This window comes from Nannobrachium achirus (assembly GCF_963921795.1).
Source record: "Nannobrachium achirus genome assembly, chromosome: 5".
Lineage (NCBI taxonomy): Eukaryota > Metazoa > Chordata > Actinopteri > Myctophiformes > Myctophidae > Nannobrachium > Nannobrachium achirus.
Genome location: NC_137814.1, coordinates 37,567,104 through 37,588,502, shown reverse-complemented (window position 1 = coordinate 37,588,502; position 21,399 = coordinate 37,567,104). Strand labels below are relative to the sequence as shown.

General features: G+C 43.1%; 1 protein-coding gene across 2 annotated transcripts in view; it reads right to left on the bottom strand.

Moving 5' to 3' along the window:
• Nucleotides 1–18,256, bottom strand: part of mib1 (MIB E3 ubiquitin protein ligase 1) — an 85,018-nt gene extending 66,762 nt beyond the window's left edge. For both annotated transcript variants that reach the window (XM_080726629.1, XM_080726630.1), the window contains exons 1-9: nucleotides 17,382–18,256; nucleotides 15,188–15,359; nucleotides 12,314–12,443; nucleotides 8,589–8,693; nucleotides 7,397–7,463; nucleotides 5,365–5,569; nucleotides 3,922–4,105; nucleotides 1,953–2,097; nucleotides 1,076–1,209 (exon numbers count right to left, since the gene is read on the bottom strand). In XM_080726629.1, coding sequence (XP_080582755.1) covers nucleotides 1,076–1,209; nucleotides 1,953–2,097; nucleotides 3,922–4,105; nucleotides 5,365–5,569; nucleotides 7,397–7,463; nucleotides 8,589–8,693; nucleotides 12,314–12,443; nucleotides 15,188–15,359; nucleotides 17,382–17,610 — 1,371 coding nt within the window. In that variant the 5' untranslated portion in view covers nucleotides 17,611–18,256. The remainder of the gene's footprint in view (nucleotides 1–1,075; nucleotides 1,210–1,952; nucleotides 2,098–3,921; nucleotides 4,106–5,364; nucleotides 5,570–7,396; nucleotides 7,464–8,588; nucleotides 8,694–12,313; nucleotides 12,444–15,187; nucleotides 15,360–17,381) is intronic.
• Nucleotides 18,257–21,399: the final 3,143 nt, after the last annotated feature.

Genomic DNA, 21,399 nt, shown 5'->3' with positions numbered 1-21,399 from the left:
CGTATTGCAAAGTGTTCAGGTGGCTTAGACCTTACCAACTCTAAAAAAGTAATATGGCTCGTGTCCCCGGCAAATGGGTGTTTGCCCCCAGAGCCCCCTTGTCAGGACAGATCCTCTGGCCATGCAGGACTAGTGGATATCAGCTGGACACTGAGAGTGCTGCAATGCACACCGATGCACCTCAATGCCTCCTCTGGGCCGAGGCTTAATGCTTTTCTGATTGAGAGAGGAGCGGGGAGGGAAGATCTCATAGCGCTCTCCTAGGAGCCAAACGGGCGGTCCTGTGTCTGTGTGTGTGTGTGTGTGTGTGTGTGTGTGTGTGTGTGGTGGGGGGGGGGGTGAATTCAAGAACAAATATCAGTGTACTCAGAGAGACACTCTGTGGTTTGCTATAATGCCCGAAGGCCAAAGGATTTTTCTTTTCATTAACCCATTCAGAACGGGCACACATTATTGTGTATCATTATTTTATGCTTTAACTATTGAGAAATAGCAGATATACAAGCTCACAGCGCGGCACGGAGTGCCGCGCTGCGAGCTTGTAGATCTGCTATTTTTGAAAAATCGTGAAAATTAGAATTTTGACCCGATTCTATAAGTGTCTTTTGAATCGTTCTAAGGTTTTTTGAAAAAACTATGTTTCTATGTCAGCAATCTGGCCAGCCGTCGTCAAAGAAAAGGTCCTTTTCACTTAAAAGGAGCTCAGTTAGTCTGTTCTTGAGAGACTACTATGTTAGTGGTTCTCAAACCTTTGCATGTGAAGACTTAAAAAAAAAATAGCAGATCTACAAGCTCGCAGCGCGGCACTCGGTGCCGCGCTGTGAGCTTGTATATCTGCTATTTTTCACTGGTTAAAGCATTCAATAATTCTATGCCTGAATGGGTTAAACAAGTAGCCAGGCACGGCTGCATTCTCAGGCCACGGTGGCTCAGTGTAAACTGATCAAGTGATCTGCTGATCAGAAGAGACGGATGCCTGGGAGGACACACACTGAAGCACTGTAAAAACTAACACTAATATTAATACACACATTTACCCCCCCATAGCAAAGTGTGTTTTTGTTGCAGCACTTACGTCCACATCAGGTCGTTTAAGAATGTCCTCCACTTTGGCCAGATCTCCATTAGCTGCAGCCTTGACAAGCTCCTCATTGATATCTCCGGACTCCTGCGTCTCAAACAGCTTCTTCAGCAGCTGAGACAGACGTTCTACACACACACGCACGTAGACGCGCACACACACACACACACAATAGGTGCAAAAGCATATCAGAGTGGTATTTCGTGTAGGTGCACAGAGAAAGACAGAGTTAGACAGACAATAGCAAGAGAGCCATAAAACAAAAGGTTTTGTGCATTTAGTGTTTCATCATAGTTGCGGAAGACTCTGGTGGCATTGGGGCTGTCACGATTATGACATTTTACATGACGATTAATTGTCACTCAAATAATTGCAATTAACACTTTAACCCATTCAGGCCAGGAACACATTTTGCTGTTTGGGAGGGGCTTACAGTACATGTACAGTATGTAGCAACATATTTGTTTTGTAGGCTAATTTCTGATTTAGCCCTATTCTATAGGTTAGGCCTAAATGGGTTGTGTTTTTGTCATTGACAATTAAATTTGTTTGGCTAGTAGGCTTTGAAGTTGCACATGGCAGATTTGACACATAACCTAAATATACAAATAAATTATTGACATATTTCACAACTTTATACTTCAAAAAGAACACTGATAGTGGAAATAACCGATCTAAAAGCTTGTTGATCTGCTATGTCCACCATTTTTGAAAATGTCTGAAAATATATGAACATTTTTCAACATGGAAATGATTATGACTATTATGACAAAATAACCATGATCAAATAATTGTGATTAGACGATTATTCCATAATTGTGACAGGCCTAGTTGTACTGCAGTGGACTGTGGTGGCATGCAGCTTGTCTACCTCCTGAGGCGTTGGTGACGGCCGAGCCAGAGGGGGCAACCTTGGTGACAGCGGCGGGGTTGTACGTCCACGAGGTGCCACACACCTCTACCTTCAGGTCGCTGTCCGAGTAGATCTGCTGCACCCGCCCCACCTTACCCAGGGTCTGTGAACACACAGCACAAACTCATTTAGATCATCTGCCTGTCTCACTCACAAATACATACATATGTGTGTGTGTATGTGTCAAGAAAAATCAGCTCAACATAAAAAGTCAGACACAGAGAGAGGGCAACAGGCATAAAACAGAAGGTTATTCGGCTAAGGAACTATTGGACCAGGAGAAGAGGAAAAAGTAATCGACAAGCGTGCAAGAAAAAGAAAATACTGACAGACCAGAGATCATCACAGACAAATGTAAAGTTTTTCCTCTCATTAGTCATTCAAAGGGCATCGACTCGCTGCACAAACAACGAGAGACACAGAGAGAGAGAGAGAGACCCGTCTATTAGCCAGGTTATTCCCCATCTATACAGCCAATAACGGCATCCTCTCTCCAGGGTTTCTGGGGGACGCTGCAAAACGCCTTCCAATTTCCAATCATATTGTGCCGTGCTGCACGAGGAGGAGGCACTTTGGAGTCCATGGAGCTACAGGCAGGGCCGTCCTGGAGGATACTATCAATAATGGGGGGGGGGGGGGGGGGAGACGACACTGCTGCAATAGAGGCAGCCGCAGCAGCAGACGGGGAACAGCCGTGGTTAGTGATCAAAGCTACAGCCCATCTCGGGGTTTTAAGGCTCATTAGCTGCCGAGAGGGGGCTAGTTTGGCAGGGATAAGTGGCATATTGTACTAGACTGGCATTACACAGCCAACGGCGTTATGGGGCAGCAATGAATACACTTCCATAATAAGAGAAGAATACATTCTCTTTGAGATAGAGCAGAGGAGAAAATAAAGTAATCACTACCGTAACGGCCATAATCTTTATTGGTGTCCAGGCTAATTTGGCACAGAGGAATCTTTGGCATGTTTCGGGTAATTTCCACACGGGAGATGAAGTCAGCACTGGCTAAAGACCATAGCGAGTAGCAGGAAATTACAATGGCTGTTAAAGTCACTCGGCCTTGTATTTATTGTTTGTGATTTATGAAAAGCAAAGTACAAATAAGATTAGTTCATTGGGCCTAATTGCAGGAATGCATTGGTCTATCTTATATCATCACTGTCGGGTGGAATCCTTGTATGTCCAAATCTACTTCTCAACCAGTGTTCCAAATGATCCAATGTAGTTATTTAGTCTTGTTAATAACTCTTCATTGGTTAAATATTTATAAAATCCACAGATTTACTTAACAACTTTCAACGTGGCATCTCTCATTTTGGGATATCATAACAGACAAAATGATCAAAATCTTTCAACAATGGCGATGTGTTGTTATCTCTAATAATTTTTATCCCACGATTTTGTAACCCATTTTTCACCCAGTGCCAATTATCTAATGTAATCCTTGGTGCTACACTCCCTCAGCCAACCTGGGGAGAGGCTGACCTCATGCTTCCTTCTATGCATGAGTAGTCCAAGCCACTTCTTTTCACCTGACAGAGGAGAGATTCCCCGGCTGGACGCAGTGCGAGGAAGGAACACGTTATTCCAACCAGTTCCTTTCCCCACCATCAGGGGGAGGCAGTATAGAGAACCCTTTTGCCAACCCCACTTAGGGTATGGGCACTGATGACGTGGAGGAGAGAACACGCCCCCCAGCGCCCACAGCGTCCCCAGCAGGAATCGAACCCGGGACCTTCTAGCTGTGAGGCGACAGCACTACTGACTGCGCCACGGGCGCACCGCTGTGTTGTTAGCTTGTAGATTTTTGCTACTTTTGCGAAAAAGTGTCATAAGGCAAAGTTTAAAACAGAGATAGATGGTTTCTGGCGGACAGTGATGATACACAGTGAATACTTTGTTATAAAGTATGAGACTCTTACAGGCAGCATTGCCTCAGCCCACTCTCCATGTCCCCTCTGCAGCAGCTTGATGCGGTCGATATCATAGCAGATCTGGACCAAGTCTCCAACCAGAAACTGGGAAGTCCCACCCTCTGCACCTGCTGCCACTTCTCCACTACGCACTACGTTGGCCTTGGTCAGCACCGCTGGGTTAAACGTCCACCTGAGGACACACAGGGAACCGTTACAGTGTGTGCTGAACATACTGTATAGCAAACAGTCAACTCATTCTCGTGACTCATAATCAGAAAATGACATAGTAATGGCATGTAACAGTGTAGGCTTTAGAGTTGCATGATATATTGTATTACTATTGAGTGATGATTCAAAACTAGGGCAGTCCTCAACTATAAAGATCCGTACTCAAGTCATAGGAATTTGCAGACTAATCAATAAATCTGTAAAATTGGGTTTGCTGCATGGATTCATGCAGAGACCAGCCTTTTCAAGTAGGTGGGGTTAAGGATTGAACCTCCTAGTGCCAAACCCATTGATTAATCGACTATTGACTCTGAGGTGATAGCCTCATTTACTACATAGACTGGATACAAATTTGAACTGACAATAAATGATCATATCAAAGTAATTAAACTGTCAATATTTGAAAGTCTGACATGATTTACATCCAGACATGGCATCAGATCAAGTGCACACTGACTGAAGCCACTCACATTAATAGGCTAACTGGAACCTTGCAACAATAATTTCCTCCCCGTTTTTGACATTGTGTTCAAGTGCAAAAACATTAATTATATAAAAAAGGAGAAACACAAAGAAAAATAACTTTCTGTCAACATCCTAAGGCCCTAACAATGCTTTTAAAACAGTCAGTGAAATCACAGAAGCCGACAGGGAACGTCCGATTCAGAGAAAAGCTGGCCATGAGAGGGTGGTGGTGGGGTTGTATCCAGGGGTGTCGCACCAAATTCTGGGCCCTGGGTACTTGAAATTGAAAAATAGCAGATATACAAGCTCATATACAAGCTTGTAGCTCTGCTATTTTTTTAAATCGTGAAAATGTGTGCAAGTCTTTGAATATTTCAAATCCTACTAAGGTTTTTTGAAAAACTTTTGTTTCTATGTCAGTGGTGCTCAAACATTTTCATGTGACCCCCAAAATGATGTATTTGGCCACGGTCCCCCATCTCAAAATATTTAGTTCCAAGGACCCCCCAGAGGCAAAATTTGAGTTACAAATGTTCGCTTAAAAAATACATATATTTAAAGATTTGCACACATTTTCACGACTTTTCAAAAATAGCAGATCTACAAGCTTGCAGCGCGGCACTCGGTGCTGTGCTGTGAGCTTGTACATCTGCTATTCTTCAATAGCTAAAATATAAAATAATTAAGGCCCCTCCACCTTGTGCCCTAGTAACTCAGTCCCACTTTCTGGTTGGTTGGTTGTTTCCATGGCCTCACCTGTTCCCACTGGGGTATTGAACCACTATGTCATGGTCCTCGTCGATGCCACACACTGTGCCAGTGGTGGTGAGGGTCTCAAACATGCCGTCGGTCCACCCGCCATGGCCATGCTGGAGGGACTGGACAATCTCCAGGTCCAAGTCAATGTTCACCAAGTCTCCAATCTGAAGACCACCAGGGTTCCTGTTGCCATTCTGCTCACCTGGGAGGGAGAACAACACTTAGTAAGAATGAAGGAAATTCTATTCTTAAAAAACGTGGCGCAAGTGATATTTCTTTGTTCAAATAAGTGTTAAATACAAATAGCTCTAAATTATCATAGTAATTAATCCAGCTCTTCAATGAACAGAGAATACATTTTCTGGTTAGGAGAGCAGTTTTATACAATCAACTCATGCAGGATACAGGAACTGTAAGTGAAATTTGAAATTATATAAATTATGAAACAAAACGTATAATACAATTGGAACTGTCTGGAACACTAAAATTGAAGCTGTTATTTGCTGGGTTCGCTCATCTCCTGACTGGATGAAATTGGTATTCCAACGTGAAACTGTATTTTCTTCAGGGAGCCCCTATTACTGAACTCTATAGCAATGATTACTATCTGAATGCAGAGCCTTAACTTTTGAACAAAAGCCTATTTGTTTTAACCCAAGAAAATATCCCTCACAGAACCTTTCAACACTTAAGCCCCATTTAAAACGTTCTAAAAATAACGAAAATAGCCGATCTAAAAGCTCACAACGCGTTGCAGATATTTTTTTAATTGAAATTCTTTGAAATGATGACATGCCCATTGCCCAAAATAAGGAGGTGGTTAATCATTAAAAGTTGAAAATCAATGATAGCATTAGAAATCTAATTAAAGTCCAATCATGTGAAAATAACAAATAATGTAGAACACATGTAGAGATTGACACACAGTGGCAGACTATACAAAATAATGGAGCACAATGTAGACTTTGCTTCCAAATTTGAACTATCAACACAAAGCTTGGATGATGATGATGCAGCAGCAATGTTAACATTGTGTGCATCGTTTCTTTTTCTTTTCTACCAATAAGTGAGTGGATATTGCTGTACATTTTCCTAATTGTACGATACACCCTTCGAGAAATAACTGTTACAGTGCTAAGAATATACATATATTCATATACAATAGGCAGTACAACGTGCTGGACTGAGGGGATGATGACGATGACAATGACGCATCACACTGTTGGAGGGGCTTTGCTGCAGTGTTGGATTCGCTGCCAGTCCTTGCCCAGATACCCCTGGCCAGGAAGTCACTAAAGGAAACATTTCCCTACTGGAATTCTTGGAATGCTGTGCTCAGGGGCGTCACAAGGGGTAGGAAAGTGGGACTGAGTTACCAGGGCCCAAGGTGGAGGAGGGGCCCTAGTAACTTTAGCTATTGGAAAATAGCAGATATACAAGCTCACAGCGCGGCACCGAGTGCCGCGCTGCGAGCTTGTAGATCTGCTATTTTTGAAAAAGTCGTGAAAATGTGTGCAAATCTTTGAATATATGTATTTTTTAAGTGAACATTTGTAACTCAAATTTTGCTTCTGGGGGGGGGGTCCCTGGAACTAAATATTTTGAGATGGGGGGGTCCTTCACGTGAAAAGGTTTGAGCATCACTGACATGAAAACATAGGTTTCTTGGCACACATTTTCACGATTTTTCAAAAATAGCAGATCTACAAGCTTGCAGCGCGGCACTCGGTGCCGCGCTGTGAGCTTGTATATCTGCTATTTTTCAATAGTTCATGGGGGGCCCGCAGTGAATCCTTGTACCCAGGGCCCAGAATTTGGTGTGACGCCCCTGGCTGTGCTGGCATCATGACCCGTGCTGCTCTGGTATCAAGGCACACCCAGGTGACTGTGTGGTGCTGCCATCTTGTGGCCCTGGTGCGTACCTGCGACAGACACTCTCCCTAACGCCCTTGGAATCCACTGCACCAGAACGCTGGGAGAAAGGATTGGTGCAATAATGAGGGTGGGCACAGATCACTGGCTTACTTACCTAGAACAGGACAGTGGTCACGGTAAAACGAGCCTCCTTTGGCATCCTGCACGCATTTCAGGTCCGACTGAAGGAGAGATGGGGGCAAGAGGATGAAAAGATAATTAGTCGGTGGGTAATTCCATTAGAGCCTGATCGTGAATTATGTCACTGAGAAGTCACCATAACAGCACAGAATGAGGGACAACAGAGTTACCTTAAGGGCAAGCAAGGACAATGAAACATTACATTGCTGGGGAAAAGAAAGCGTTATCGTGTGTGGTGGGTTTTTTGATGACTCAGAGATGTGCAGCCACTGTGGCAGAGTTAGAGGGCAGAGATGATTACAAGGCAGTGCAGACATTCCTCTGAAGTGATGAGACCGTACAGGCCTCAGGAACCTAACACAAGTCCCAACAAATGAAGAAGAAGACAAACCTGCGCCAACGGGATTAAAGTTGATCTTATTGTGATGCTATTTGCACAAAATAATTACTACACTGTCAAATCTTCAGTGGTCATTTAACTGTAAGAGTGTTGAAATATAACCAAATGGATTTGGGTTAAATTAACACTGAGGATTTTACTGTGTACACAGAAAAAGGAGTTGACTTGCCTGGGCGTTTTACATTTAGCTGCAGTGGCTTTTTATTTTTTTTGCTCACCGTCTCTCAAAAGTGGGGTCCTTCAGTTAAAAATGGCCGTGCTGAAGGGGAGTGGGGGGCTAGTGTAATCTGTGACTTGCTTAATTCAGAAACAGATGCCAGCTACCTAACCCTCAAGACCGTTTCAGCCTATTAGGATAACAAAGGACAAATCTGTTACACGACTGAGAGACCTCATTGGCCCCTTCGTAAAAGGCAGAGGGGGCCTCTCCGCCAATGAGAGATAAGCTTTTCATTGGGGGTGTGTGCATAGCCAGAGCCCCGATAAAACCAAGGACCCCCCGTCTCTCCCATCATGCTGACCTCAATGTTCACCCCCTCACCCAACCCCCGAAAAAAAAGGACCAGATTGCCTTTATCATGTAGATACCCTCTCTTTCCAGCTGCCTACACAATAGTGCCTCACGCATGCTGGCTGCGTGTCTCCAACAAAAGCCACGGCAGCCTCAGCTCTGTGGTCAAACACAAAAGCCACATGGGCAGCTGATCCTTTGTAAGATGACTGCGTGTGTCTATGTTTGTTGTGTCTGAACTGGAAGTTTACTCACCATCCCCTCAAAGCCAACTCTGTACAGGTTCTTGGCCCCGTTGTCCCACAGTACGTAGGCAGCACTGTGAGGGCTGGCGGCACTCCAGTCCTGTATCTCTGTCACCTGCAGGGAGGTACGCAAAACAAAACAAGACCATTACGTCAAGGCACCTGATATGGGGTTTCCATCTAGGAAATGTGCAAAAGGCATAAAAGGTGCACTCCAAAGAAGTTCTACTTCAATAATATGTCTTTTAGCCACTTAGGCCCTAGATGCTTCATTTTATGACAAAGGGTGAAGATAAGATGATTTTTTTAAATCATTAGGAACACCATGGCTAAGAATATGTTTAAGAACAGTGCCAAGAACCATTCCTGGAGGAGCTGATCACATTATATTGCAGTATAGAGGTCTGTCTAGTGACCAGCTACAAGGGCAATAATTTGCGGTTTCAGATGAGCACGTCAGCTTTATTGCTCCCCAACCCCCACCCCACCCAACATCTTCGGACAGGGCCTCAGTCTGTGTGCAGGTATAGTAGCTAATCCATACTGCATTGTCTGCAGTTCTGTATGCCTCACCATTCCATCACTTCATGAAGTGATGGAATGGCCTTCATGAGGCTTCACGAAGGCAGGGAAATATTAGTGAGTGGGAATCGGCAAGGAACCAACAATTTGATTACATTTTGATTCTTTGACTTGCAATTAGATTTTGTCTCGATTCTCCATGCACTGCAATTTTTTCTTTCAATAGGCTCAACTTTTTTTTTTACCATTTTACTGCAGTAGCAAACCTCTCGGGTTATTTTTAATATACCTTTGTGATTGTTACAGCAATTGTTCCCAGAGAAGCAGTAAAAAGAAGGATCAAGCACAACTGCACTAAAATACAGCCACATGCACACACTGCAGAAATTCCTCACCATGCTGGCTGTGAGAAAAAAGAAAATCCCCTTCTTTTTTTTTTTATTAAAAGTGACTCAAGTAAAGTCATCTGAAATGAAAAATCTTTTGCATTAACAGTCATTTCAGATAAGTCTCCTTTGTCAGAAACTGTGACTCTTAATAATTTTAAAGCATTCCCAAAGGACACACTAAACTAAAAGTCTGTGGTAGAGTAGCCAAGGAGTTGTGGAGAAACTTTTCCTTTCAAGAGCTCTTTGGCTGCGTTTAACAAGAACGAAATGTATCCATTTTATAAAAATGTGCCCAATTAGAAAACACAGAATCAAAATCATCTACATGAAATAATTTTCCGGCCATGTATGAGAGTCTACCACAATTTGTAAATTACAAAAATGGTAGGAGCTGTATTACAATAATTAACAGTTTAGCCTTCAGTAAAAAATATATTTCAAATCATTAGATTATATGAATGCTCATTCCAGGCATAATAAATTAAGCGGCCTTAGGAGGCAACATTCGCACTAAACTGACAGCTCATCTTAGCTACAGGACATGTAATGGCGGTTTTCTGGGGACATGTAACGGCGGTTTTCTGGGGAGCATATTGCTTACAGCATCATAAAACAATAATGAGATATGCCATTAAATAACAGCAAAATGAATTCTTAAATTGCCTGCAGGGACTCCTAAATTGAATACATTGGGGTCTGGACCGGAGTCAAAATACAAGCTCTTTATGGCACTGCTCCAATGTACATTTTAATAGACAACCTCATCAGACTGCAAGGACATAATAATTGTATTCTATGAAAATAATATGAATTTGAATGGGAGGGATGAAACCAAAATAAGATCTTAAAGGGACCTTTTATCAATGAGGAATTCTGACGTGAAAATTAAAATGAGTCACACCCAATATTGTATCTTTTTGCCAAACAATTAGCTGGCAATGTCGAATCCCGAGTACACTAAGAACAATTCCAAAATAAACAGGCTAAATCTCTGTAGGTTCACAAGTATCTGCAGTCACATTTAAAACATAATAGGGCTGTCAAACGATAAAATAAATCTAACCAAATGAAATTAATGAATTAATGATGATATGATTAATAATTAATTCATCATCACCATTCATATTATCCTAAAAGATAAATGACTCTCTATTGCTCTCTCTGTCGCTCTTGCTCTCACCCAGTTGTGTGATTTGAGCCGCTGCCCAAGTATATTATGCAGCCTTTTCTGGCAATAACTGACTCGTGTTTTTTCCATCTCATTTGGATCATTGTTTGGATCCATCAGTTTAACAGTGTGCGACAACTAGGCATTATGCTAACTTACTATTTCATCTACAACGCTGCAAAAGTCCCGGTGAAATCCACGTAACCGCGCTCTATACCTTAGTGTTGTGAAAGGAAACACTAATCCCATGGTGGGTGTATAATATAAATCTCCCAAATAACCACGAAATCATTATAAACGGCTGTTTGTTTTTAGCAAGAAATAAACTCCAGAGTGATGAGTTTCAGCAGGGGACAGAGGCAAACAGTTGATCTCAAACGGCATAAAAGAACAAAGAGCCCTGTAGACGTGCAAGAGACCATAGAGGTAAATAGGTAGACGTGTCATTGGCACGTCAACACCACCCACATAACATAAAGTTGCCATAATTCCACTGCAAGAAATATAGCTGTGTTGTATAGAAGTACCTGAGACCAGAGCTCTTTTCTGTTTTATAACCATACAGAATGTAAGTGTATGTAAGTGTCTTTCTAACAAACCAAGCCACGTGAAAATCAGATAAATAGGAGATCTGGGTACTCCCAAATCTTTATTTAATACACCAACATGTTTCGACCACAAGCGGTCTTAATCAGGGCTAAAATTAAGACCTTGTGCTCTTTTAACCTGGGTGCCGTGTGTGATTCGATTTGCGGTTGGTTGTTTAAGTTTGACAAAATATTTTCCCAAATATGGATATGACTGATGTCTGACATCATAGATGTCTGATGTTATAGATCAGGAATGTTTCTCAAATGGGGGTACATCTACCCGTAGGGGTACGTGGGGGTACTGCAGGGGAGGGGGTACAGGAGAAAATGGGAATATGTATTTTACTGACAAAAAAATTACAAAACATTGTGTGAGCCTGCTAATTTGTAATTTGTAAAACCAAATTACATCAATAACTTGACCAGTACAACTATTGAATAGAAAGCAATTTTATTTGCCATTATGCCGTTTTACTTTTGACATATTGGCATTGGAACTGGACTGGAGTTTTTGATAAGAAAAATGCTGTCGTCAGGGGAAGGGGTCCTTGGCTTCAGAAATCAGTATAAGGGGGTACTGCAGTTTGAAAACCACTGACCACAAGGCACATGATGATCCATATATGGGCATTCCAAGCAATGGGATTAATATTGATGATGTCAGGGATTTCCATATATGGGCATACAAGGGTTTTCATAGAATATTTCCCCAAATATGGATGACTGACGTCTGACATCATAGATGTCTTAGGTTATAGACAACACGAGACTCACACAATATGTCTATATGGGCATTACATGCTATGCCTATGGGCTTAATATTGATGACATCAGGGATATCCATATATGGGCATACAAGGGACAAGGACGGAATGTAAGGACGGAATGTGATGTCACAACAGTGTGATGTCATAGGTCAGCTATAGACATTGAGGTTGACGTAACTGACGTAACTGACAAGATGTGACTGTTTTCATAGTTAACTGCGCCCTACGGTCGCAATTAATAGCCAATATCTTTTACTATTCTCTGCTTTCATATGAATAACATCCTCCCAGTATCTCACCTTTCCTCTCCTGCCATTTCCTCCGTCCTGGTCCTCCCACTGCCAGTCCACTCCTCTCACCACACGGCCGCCAGTGAAGATCCCCCTGGCTGTGATTTTCTTTGACTTGCGACGGGACTCCAATAAGACTCTGCACCAAGAGACAGAACGGTTCTTCATTAACATCACTTCTTTTGGGCATTAGCATTATTCAAATTCACTATACTCACAAACTACAAAGCAAGAACTGCAACTGAAAGCATATACACATAATAGACGTAGACATTTTCAGCTGTAGTTATTTTACAGGCTTTTCTCTCCTCATGAGACGAGAAAGGGCAGGGAACGAGGTTAGACAACATGTGAAATGGAAAATGTCATTTTAACCTAGCCTAGCATGTCACTATAGGCGAAAATGTATAATTTAAAAACCTTTCTAAAAATATAGCCCATCTACACAATGCACTGCAGTGCTATTTATAATTATAAAATTAAAAGAACATGGCATGGTTTATTGGAGTTGCCCAGAAAGTGTTGATATACATTTTTGTCAGCAGTTCTGTGGCAGTAACATAATCATTTCCACTAACAATTGCCAGAACACTATCCAGAGGCCGATATGGAGGCCAAGATTGAGTGTGTGGTCTGAAATATTCCCATTTTTGATCACAATGGAAGGGAAGCCACACTCCTACTGCCATGGGGCCAGGCTGGTGGTTTACCAGAGAGCTATTAGACTGTCAGATGGCAAGTCTGAGCTTCAGTCAGAGCTCTATAAGAATATGAACATTACATCCCATTCTTCATGACAGTACAACCAGCCCAACAGCAAGGGGTGTCACTCAAATGTATTGCAACATATTCTATGATCATACGCAATCAACAACGGTGAAGAGAAATGCATGATTATTGTGTTAGGGTACATTTCTATGGCCACAAACAAACCGTAGTTTATAAGGCCACTAACTAAATGGCTGTCTGTCTTGTTTTTTTGTTTCCATGTTTTTATTGTTGGAAGTGGTAATGGTGTAAATGTCTACATCATGTCTTGTTCCTTGTTTTGTCAGAGCTGCAACACATTTCTGTACTGAAACCAAATACCACCAACCTGGTTGTGTGGCAATAAAAGTAACTTGAACTTATTATTTTAATTTTACTGCAGTTAAAATGTATAAAAGACAATTGCAGTATCACCTCTCACAACACCGACTTGTACTCACGAAGAAGACTAACATTTTGTGCTGCGATTCTACACTGTGTTTGTAGTGGCAACTCCTACCCCTGACCCAGCCATCATGGGACTGCCAATGCAAACCATCAGGTCTTAGTTAAGTAGCTGTGGGTAAATATCAGCCAGGAGGAGGCATTCACTTTGAGGCCGAGTGTTGCATTACAAGTATAATAGAAATGCCAAATAAACTGCCCAGAAGATCTTAGACCATCAAACTACAATGCACCTGTAGATGCTAGACATGGCAGCTGGACAGTGCACGTCTAACCAAAGCAAACAGCTTGTGGCCTCTAGACACTCCCCCTGCAGCAGTCAGTGAAAGAATCTGAAATGGCATAACAAAGCACCCCGCTACTACGCCGTCAGAGCAGTGTGGATAGGGGACACCTCCAGTGCCCATTGTGTGGCGTGCTACCATGCACTAACTGTCTCGAGGGAACTGAAGCCACACTTAGTTGAAAAGACCGCCAGCTGTTGGGCCATGCGTTCATCTACTCAACATCACAATAGAGCAGGGTTCCCCAATAGGCGGCCCACGGGCCATTTGCGGCCCGCGGGAGGCTACTGTCTGGCCCCCACCAACCACAGTAATAATGGTGGTATAAGAGCAGCAACAACACTAGTATATTGTCGTTGTCGGGTGGAAACCTTGTATGTCCAAAACCGTTTGTTTTGTATTCATCGTCTAAAAAATGTACTAAACTAGTGAAAACAGCCGATCTACAAGCACACGCCGCCTCGCGATGTGTGCTTGTAGATCTGCTGTTTTCACTAGTTTTGTCACTTTTGTGCAATGGTCTTGTATGATGAAGCAGGGCTTTGCTTTACCAAAAAACATACACATTTGAAACTTGGAGATACAAGGTGTCTGCCCGACAGTGACGATATCTGAACTGTCGCTGGAGTAGAGGGAACGCCACCGTCGCCCCCTGCAATGTTGTGGCCCTCGGCTTGGTACCCCAGATATAATTCGGCCCTTGAGGAAAACTAATTGGGGAACCCTACAATAGAGGTTTTCCCTGAAACACAGCCGAACAGGATGCCCCATCTCAAATATTGCCACAGTGAGGTATGGCATGTATGCATGCATGTAGTGTGGTTTGTTCATTCAATGCCATCTGATTCTGCACCTTCACGCATTGTGAAAAATACAGTAGGAAGAAATGTATATGTCCACCTCAAAATGAATCAGCTGCCTTTTTCTTCAGCCAAACATTGTACAATATGTACAATATGACATTTCTGTGCCATATTTATTTGAATATATTAATATTGTATGACAAGATACTGATAAGATCAGGTGCAGAGGTCACTCCGTCTTCTTCTAAACAAATCTTCTAGCCCTAACCCTTTGTGAAGATACAATTATCATCATTATTACATGGTCATCATTGAGTGTGACAGAACCCAAACAACATCTAACCTGGAGGTTGAGCTGTTGCTTGGCAACAGTGGGCTAGGAGTCGTGAACACTGGACACAGTTGTGTTTGACTGAGAGGCAGGTCTCAAACAAGACCTCTCAAATGTCACTGACAGATAGGGCCAACGTAACGGAATTAACTGCTGGGTCACCCAACACATGAGGTGATGGAGCTATAAAACCACCTGGTTGGTTTAGTTTACGGGTGCAGCAGACATGATGACATGAGGTGCAAAGTCTAACCTCTCACTGCCAGGAGTGGTGATCCTGTAGAAGCGGTGTCTCAGGTGATGCTTGTCTCCATGGTAACAGGTGGTGCAGAGGTCATAGTTGGTGCACTCTGCACACTTCCAGCGAATCCCAATGATGGGCTGTTGGCGGCAGGTGTCGCACATGGTCCCATCATGCTTGATGCCTGAGGGGTTGCAAAGCAAAGCAAACATCTCGCATTGTGAGTTTGGAGATCATCTGATATTTTTGCAAAATAGTCACCCATTATGACATGCCCAGAATAGATTAGACATGCTATGGTTCATGTGGTTTAAACTAAAATGGCTTTAGTTTTAACCACTTGAAGTTCACCCCATCACGGGTACTGTAGGTCAAAATAGGCAAAAACAGATTTAAAGCTCGTCGTAGTAATAGATTATGACTAGTGGTCGACCAATAATTGATGCAGCAGATTTTGCGGGCAACATATGCTTCTTTTTCCGCCTTTATGCCGATTAGAACACTGATCACAGTTTTACATATACATGAACATGTGCACTGGTATCTAAACAGTAAACACAGATAATAACTGACATATTATTGTTGTATTAAGATTTTAATCAGCCTTCCCTATTCACTAAATATATATCCAAAAACAATCAACCGATCACTATGAGGTTGTAGATACTAGATTGGCTCTTTTCGGTCAAAGATAGACCCCTGGGGGACCCTGCCGAATAGGGTTCAAGGGGACGGGGTTAACAACAGTTTGTTTTTTATGCTTTGATAAATAATATTATGATTTTATTCTTAAACTTGTATTCATTGTCTTTCATCTGGTAGGGGGGGTATGTCTGTGTACACTTCGTAAATTTGTTTTTGAAAAGTGGTGTATAATATTTTATTAATTACCAGACAACTTTATCATCCAACAGACATGTAAACAAGGGGGCACCCCACAGCTCACCTGGTAAGAGTGCAATCAATGTTAAGCTACAGTACTTCCACAGCAGGCCAGGGTTTGTATCCAACTCAAGCCTCTTTGCTGCATTTCAACCTCTCTATCAAAATTAAGCAGCCCAGGGGCATTGATATCAAGAGTTTGGAAACAGTTTAGTGTTGGCACCATCACAACCAATCTTCAATGATCTAGTAAAGATAGACAGACAGCATCTATCTTGACAACATTTTGACAGATGGAAGGATAGGGTTGCATTTTCACATTCATTCTGTAATAATCCTACTCCCCATTATATTGTTGATAGGTCCCTGGCCTGGTCACGGGCCTGAAAATGAAACATCACTTTAAGAAGATGAAAAGCTCTAACTCTGAACTCTAACTGGGCCATGTCATGGAGTTCCCATGGTGCCTGTCACATTCAGTTGGCGAGGATTAATCATGCAACACTGACAGACAGTTATCAGGTAACCCCTTCACATGGCCTAACTGTGTACAAATGTAAACAGCATTTATTTATTTAGACCCTTACGGCATTGGTTCTTAAAGTGGGATCCGAGGAACCCCCAGGGGTCCTTGAGGGAGTTCCAGGGGGTCTCCAGCTAAATGATAGTTATGAACCAAGAGGACTTTTAAGGGTATGTTAGAGGGGAGTGTTCAAAATACAAATGGAACCAAATGGACCATTGGTGTCTCAGATATATCATTAAATGGGGGGTCAGTAGCCTAAATGCAAGTCAAACTTGGGGTCCTTGAAATTAAACTGGTTGAGAATCGCTGCCGTAAACAATCTTCTCTAATGTGGGTCCCTGGCATATCTTTTCACAAGTGGGTACGCGGGCTGACAAGTGTCAATTTGTAAACATGTACTTCCTTGACATGAGAAAGTTTGAGGACCACTGCCATGGACAACCACTCTAATGAGCTACAACAGTGGTTCTCAAAGTGGATTTCCAGGGACTCTGTGGGTTACTTTAGGCCGGGGGTGCCACTGTGCCATGGCATTTGTCCAACATCCCATTAGTCCGGCACTGGTGAATGGTATTGGTAACCTGGTGAATTCTAACCCTAAACCTAACCAATGAAGAACTAATGAGATGTCGGACTTGTGCATTTACCCATACACGTCTGTAACTCTGACAGTGTACACATGGAACCAAAATGAACCCTCAGGGTTCATTTTGGTTCCATTTGTACACTGTCAGAGTTAAGGGGGGAGACCTTGAAATGTGAAAGTTTGAGAAACACTTTAACTGAGCTCCAGCCTACCTGTGGGAGCGCTGTCAAAGATCCTCACGTCGTAGGCGCCGGAGCAGCGGTAGTTGGCCGCGGTGCCGTTGTCCCAGACCACCACCACCTCCTCGGGACTCTCGAAGCTCCTGACCGTGCCGACGTGCCCCTCTCCGCCGTCCTGCTTCCCCCACTTCCAGTCGGGTCCGCGGAGCACCCTCGCCCCGACCCCTTCCATCATCACCCGGTTGTTCCTGCCCGTGGTCATTGTCGCTGAAAACAAGGACCCCCTGGCAGCAATGCCACAGCGAGTTGTGTATGAAGTTAGCCAGGGAGCTATACTGCTAGCCCCAGTAGCCCCTTTAGTGGACGACGTGAAAAAAGCAACAGGACACAGAAGCTAAACAGCTAGCTGCCCCCCCACCCCAAGGAAGATGTTCAACACCGCGCACTTTCTTGCATAAAAAAAACCTGTTCTCAGCGCCTTCTTTCCATGTTAACACAGCCAGATGGGGAAAGCGATCACCCACAAGCTCGTAAAGTGAAGCCACATTGCTAGATGGTTGCCAAGATCTTTGTTTGTTGGCAAACTGGGGATGTCCCTCCTCCTCCACTGACTCCACACAACAAGAATATATCTGACTGACTGCCACCTCTTACACTGAGCTAGGCAGCTAGCTGGACGGCTAATGCTTCGCTAGCAAGCTAAAACCCCCCTGTTCGTTCCAGGTTTAGCAGCTAATGTTGATCGCGTTAAAGAACTAATGTTGTAGTCCGCCCTGCCTTGTGCTTCTCCCGGTCGGTGTTGAATGCGAGCACCGAGCAGTGCTGCTGGCTCCTGGCTGGGGGTTGAGCGGCCGTTGTGCTGCCTTTGTCAAACGGCTCCCTGCTGGAGCCAACTCACAACTGTACGCGTCGCCATTATTGTCAGTGGTGTGTGTAAAGTAACTAAGTACATTTACTCAAGTACTGTATTTAAATATTTTTTAGGTATTTGTACTTTACTTGAGTATTTCCAATACTTTTACTTCTACTACACTACATCTCGGATCCAAATATTGTACTTTACTCTGCCATTAATTTTTTTAAACTTTATTTACTAGTTACTTTGCGAATATAAATTATATTATTACAAAACACACATTATGCACTTTAGCCCTATTTTATACCTAGGCTCACAACGCATTGTGAGCTTGTAGATCGGCTATTTTCCCACATTTTGTACTTTTACTTTTGGTACTTCAAGTACACTTTGATACCAATTAACCAATACTTTCATAGTTTTAATTTGAAATCAGGACTTTTACTTGAGGATTTTCTACATTGCAGTATTGATACTTTTACTAAAGTAAAACATGCAAGTACTTTTTCAACCACTGATTATTGTCAATCAGATGAGAGCAGCTGTTAGGCCAGCCACCAGTCCAGAGTAGCCTACAGAGTACAGACAGATTGACGCACGAAGACGTCATCGGCCGTCAGGTGACTCCATACATTATATGGGTGACTCAGGTCAAAGTGTGGAGATTTGACTCACTGGTTTCCAAACATTGGGTCGGGACCCATTTGTATTTTCCCTAGTTTGGGTCCAGGGCAAATGTCTAATTCTCTTTTGGGTCTTGAGCTAAAAAGTTTGGGAACCACTGATTTGACCAGGTGGCCACGGGTGGTCACTGACCACACTGACCACCCACCTGCATGCGGAGCAAAGAAAGGTCTGACAAGAGATGTGAGTGAGGGTCCAGGACTGCAGGTTAAAACTCTTCATAAAAGAGATGAACTTTATTAATACTTTCTACAGTGGTTCACAAACTTTTTTATGTCAAGGAGCCCAAAAAATGTAGTATTGCAATGCAACATCATATGTAGTAGGCGGCTATATGTATAGTTGCAACCATAGGTCGCTACTTAGTTATGAAAACCTCCGGCTCATATCTGTCTGTCTGTCTGTCTGTCTGTCTGTCTGTCTGTCTGTCTGTCTGTCTGTCTGTCTGTCTGTCTGTCTGTCTGTCTGTCACTCTTCTGACATCGCACTGTGACACCTCATCCCAGCTCAGCAGAAGGATATTGCTGACCTGTTTTGACATCACCTCATCCCAGCTCAGCTGAGCTGACTGGTTCTGACATCACAATGATGTTGCAAATGAATTCCGTCCTTGTCCCCTTTATGTCCATATATGGAGATCCCTGATGTCATCAATATCATCCCAGCTCAGCTGTCAGAAGGATATGAAAAGTTCTGACATGATGTTGCAAATTAATTCCGTCCTTGTCCCTTTTATGCCCATATGAAGATTAGATCCATGATGTCATCAATATTAAGCCCATGTGCGTCACAGTGCGTGACACCTCATCCCAGCTCATCCATATTTGGGGAAAGTTGATCCTATGCCAAAGCGCCAGGGCTTGCCCAGCAGTCTGCTGTCACCCAGGCGGATGCGTGCACGCGCCCATGTGTGAGGGCGAGACGCGAGAGGGCGAGGACGCTTCTCGCCCTCATTCTTAATGGTATATTTTGTGCCAGGGATGGCACAACATTTGTGTTGTTAAAGTGTTTTGACTTGTCAAAAAAAAGGGGGAAAAATAAGAATTCTCTGGCCTTAGGCCTATTGGTGAAATCAGCATGTAACTGCAATTTGTTAATGTTTGCAAATGACTAGGCTACAAATGGTGCACCGGTTGAAAGAGTCCTCATGCACCACGCTCAGAAATATATTGGTTTGTTGCTTTCTGATAGCAAACTGTCATTAGCCTAGTTTCACCTGGGAAAAACACAATCCATAATGTGGGTCGAGACACCCCTAAGTAAGTCCCTGGGCTTTATGATCACTTTGATCAGAGTTGGTGACAATGTACTGCAGGCCTATTAGTCACAGGCAAAGAGAGGATACTTAATAGGGTTTTATTTTGGATAATAAACTTTCCGGCAAAAGAATTGCATTAACAGTGATCACAATACAGCCACTCAAAAGTCAATCAAATAACAAGATTTTTGGGCACTGAGGATTTATAACTGGAGCCTTAAATCTTCTGTGTACTAAAGAGCTCAAGAGACATCAGGGAGACCTGTCACTGAACACTATATGATTACAATAAATAGAGCTATATACACTTGCAGTTGCACCTTTACAATTGCCTTACTCTTAATCCAAAATCAATTAGAGTAGCTATATGTTTTGTAGCCCTAATAGACCAAAACTAGAAAAGTGTGCTCCTCAGAGCGCAGAGATCCGCCAGGCCTACCCATTGCCCACACATTTTGGAAGTTAATTATTAGCTAATTGGAATGGAATATGAAAAATTATATGTATCAATTTGTGAGTTTTGGAAAATCTAGTCAGGCAGAAATGAACGGACGGCTGGACAGATGGACAGCAACATAAACAGTTGAGTCTCCAGCCTCTGCCAGCAGAGACAATAAACAGATGACAGACAGACACACGGACAGGGGCAAAAACATAATCTCCGGCCTTCGGTAGTCCGGCCTAGTGGAGATAATTGTACAATTCACCCTTTGCCAAGTCCCGCGACTCCCGCCCCGTTGTCCCACCCCTCTTCCCACCCATTGGTTGCTGTGTCTTGGTGGGACACTCGGTGAGACACTCCATCCACTACCATTTTAATTCAGTTGCTTCGTATTGTCTGATCAATTCTAATTTAAAACTTGGTTCCAGTCAAATGAAGCTGCTCAGTTGCAGTATAGTGACTCAGCATTTTTTTTAATTTCTCCAAAAAGTATGTTTTAGCAAATTCAACATAAAAAAGGCGGAACCAGGGCGGGACAAGGCAGATAGAGCCTGCTGGTTGGTCAGTCAGAGACCAACCAGAGGGCTAACAAAGGGTGACCAACACACTCGCTCTGTCCTTGACCGTTGGATGTGCTTGCCCATCGGGCCGAAATCTTGTATAGCCTACACAGCTTAGTCTTCTTCTTCTCCTTCTTCTTCTTTCGGTTAATTCCCATCAGGGTCACCACAGTGGATCATCTGTTTCCATCTGCTTCTGTTCTCTGTGTCTTCCTTGGTCACTCCAGCATGTACTCTCTCACCGGATCCAT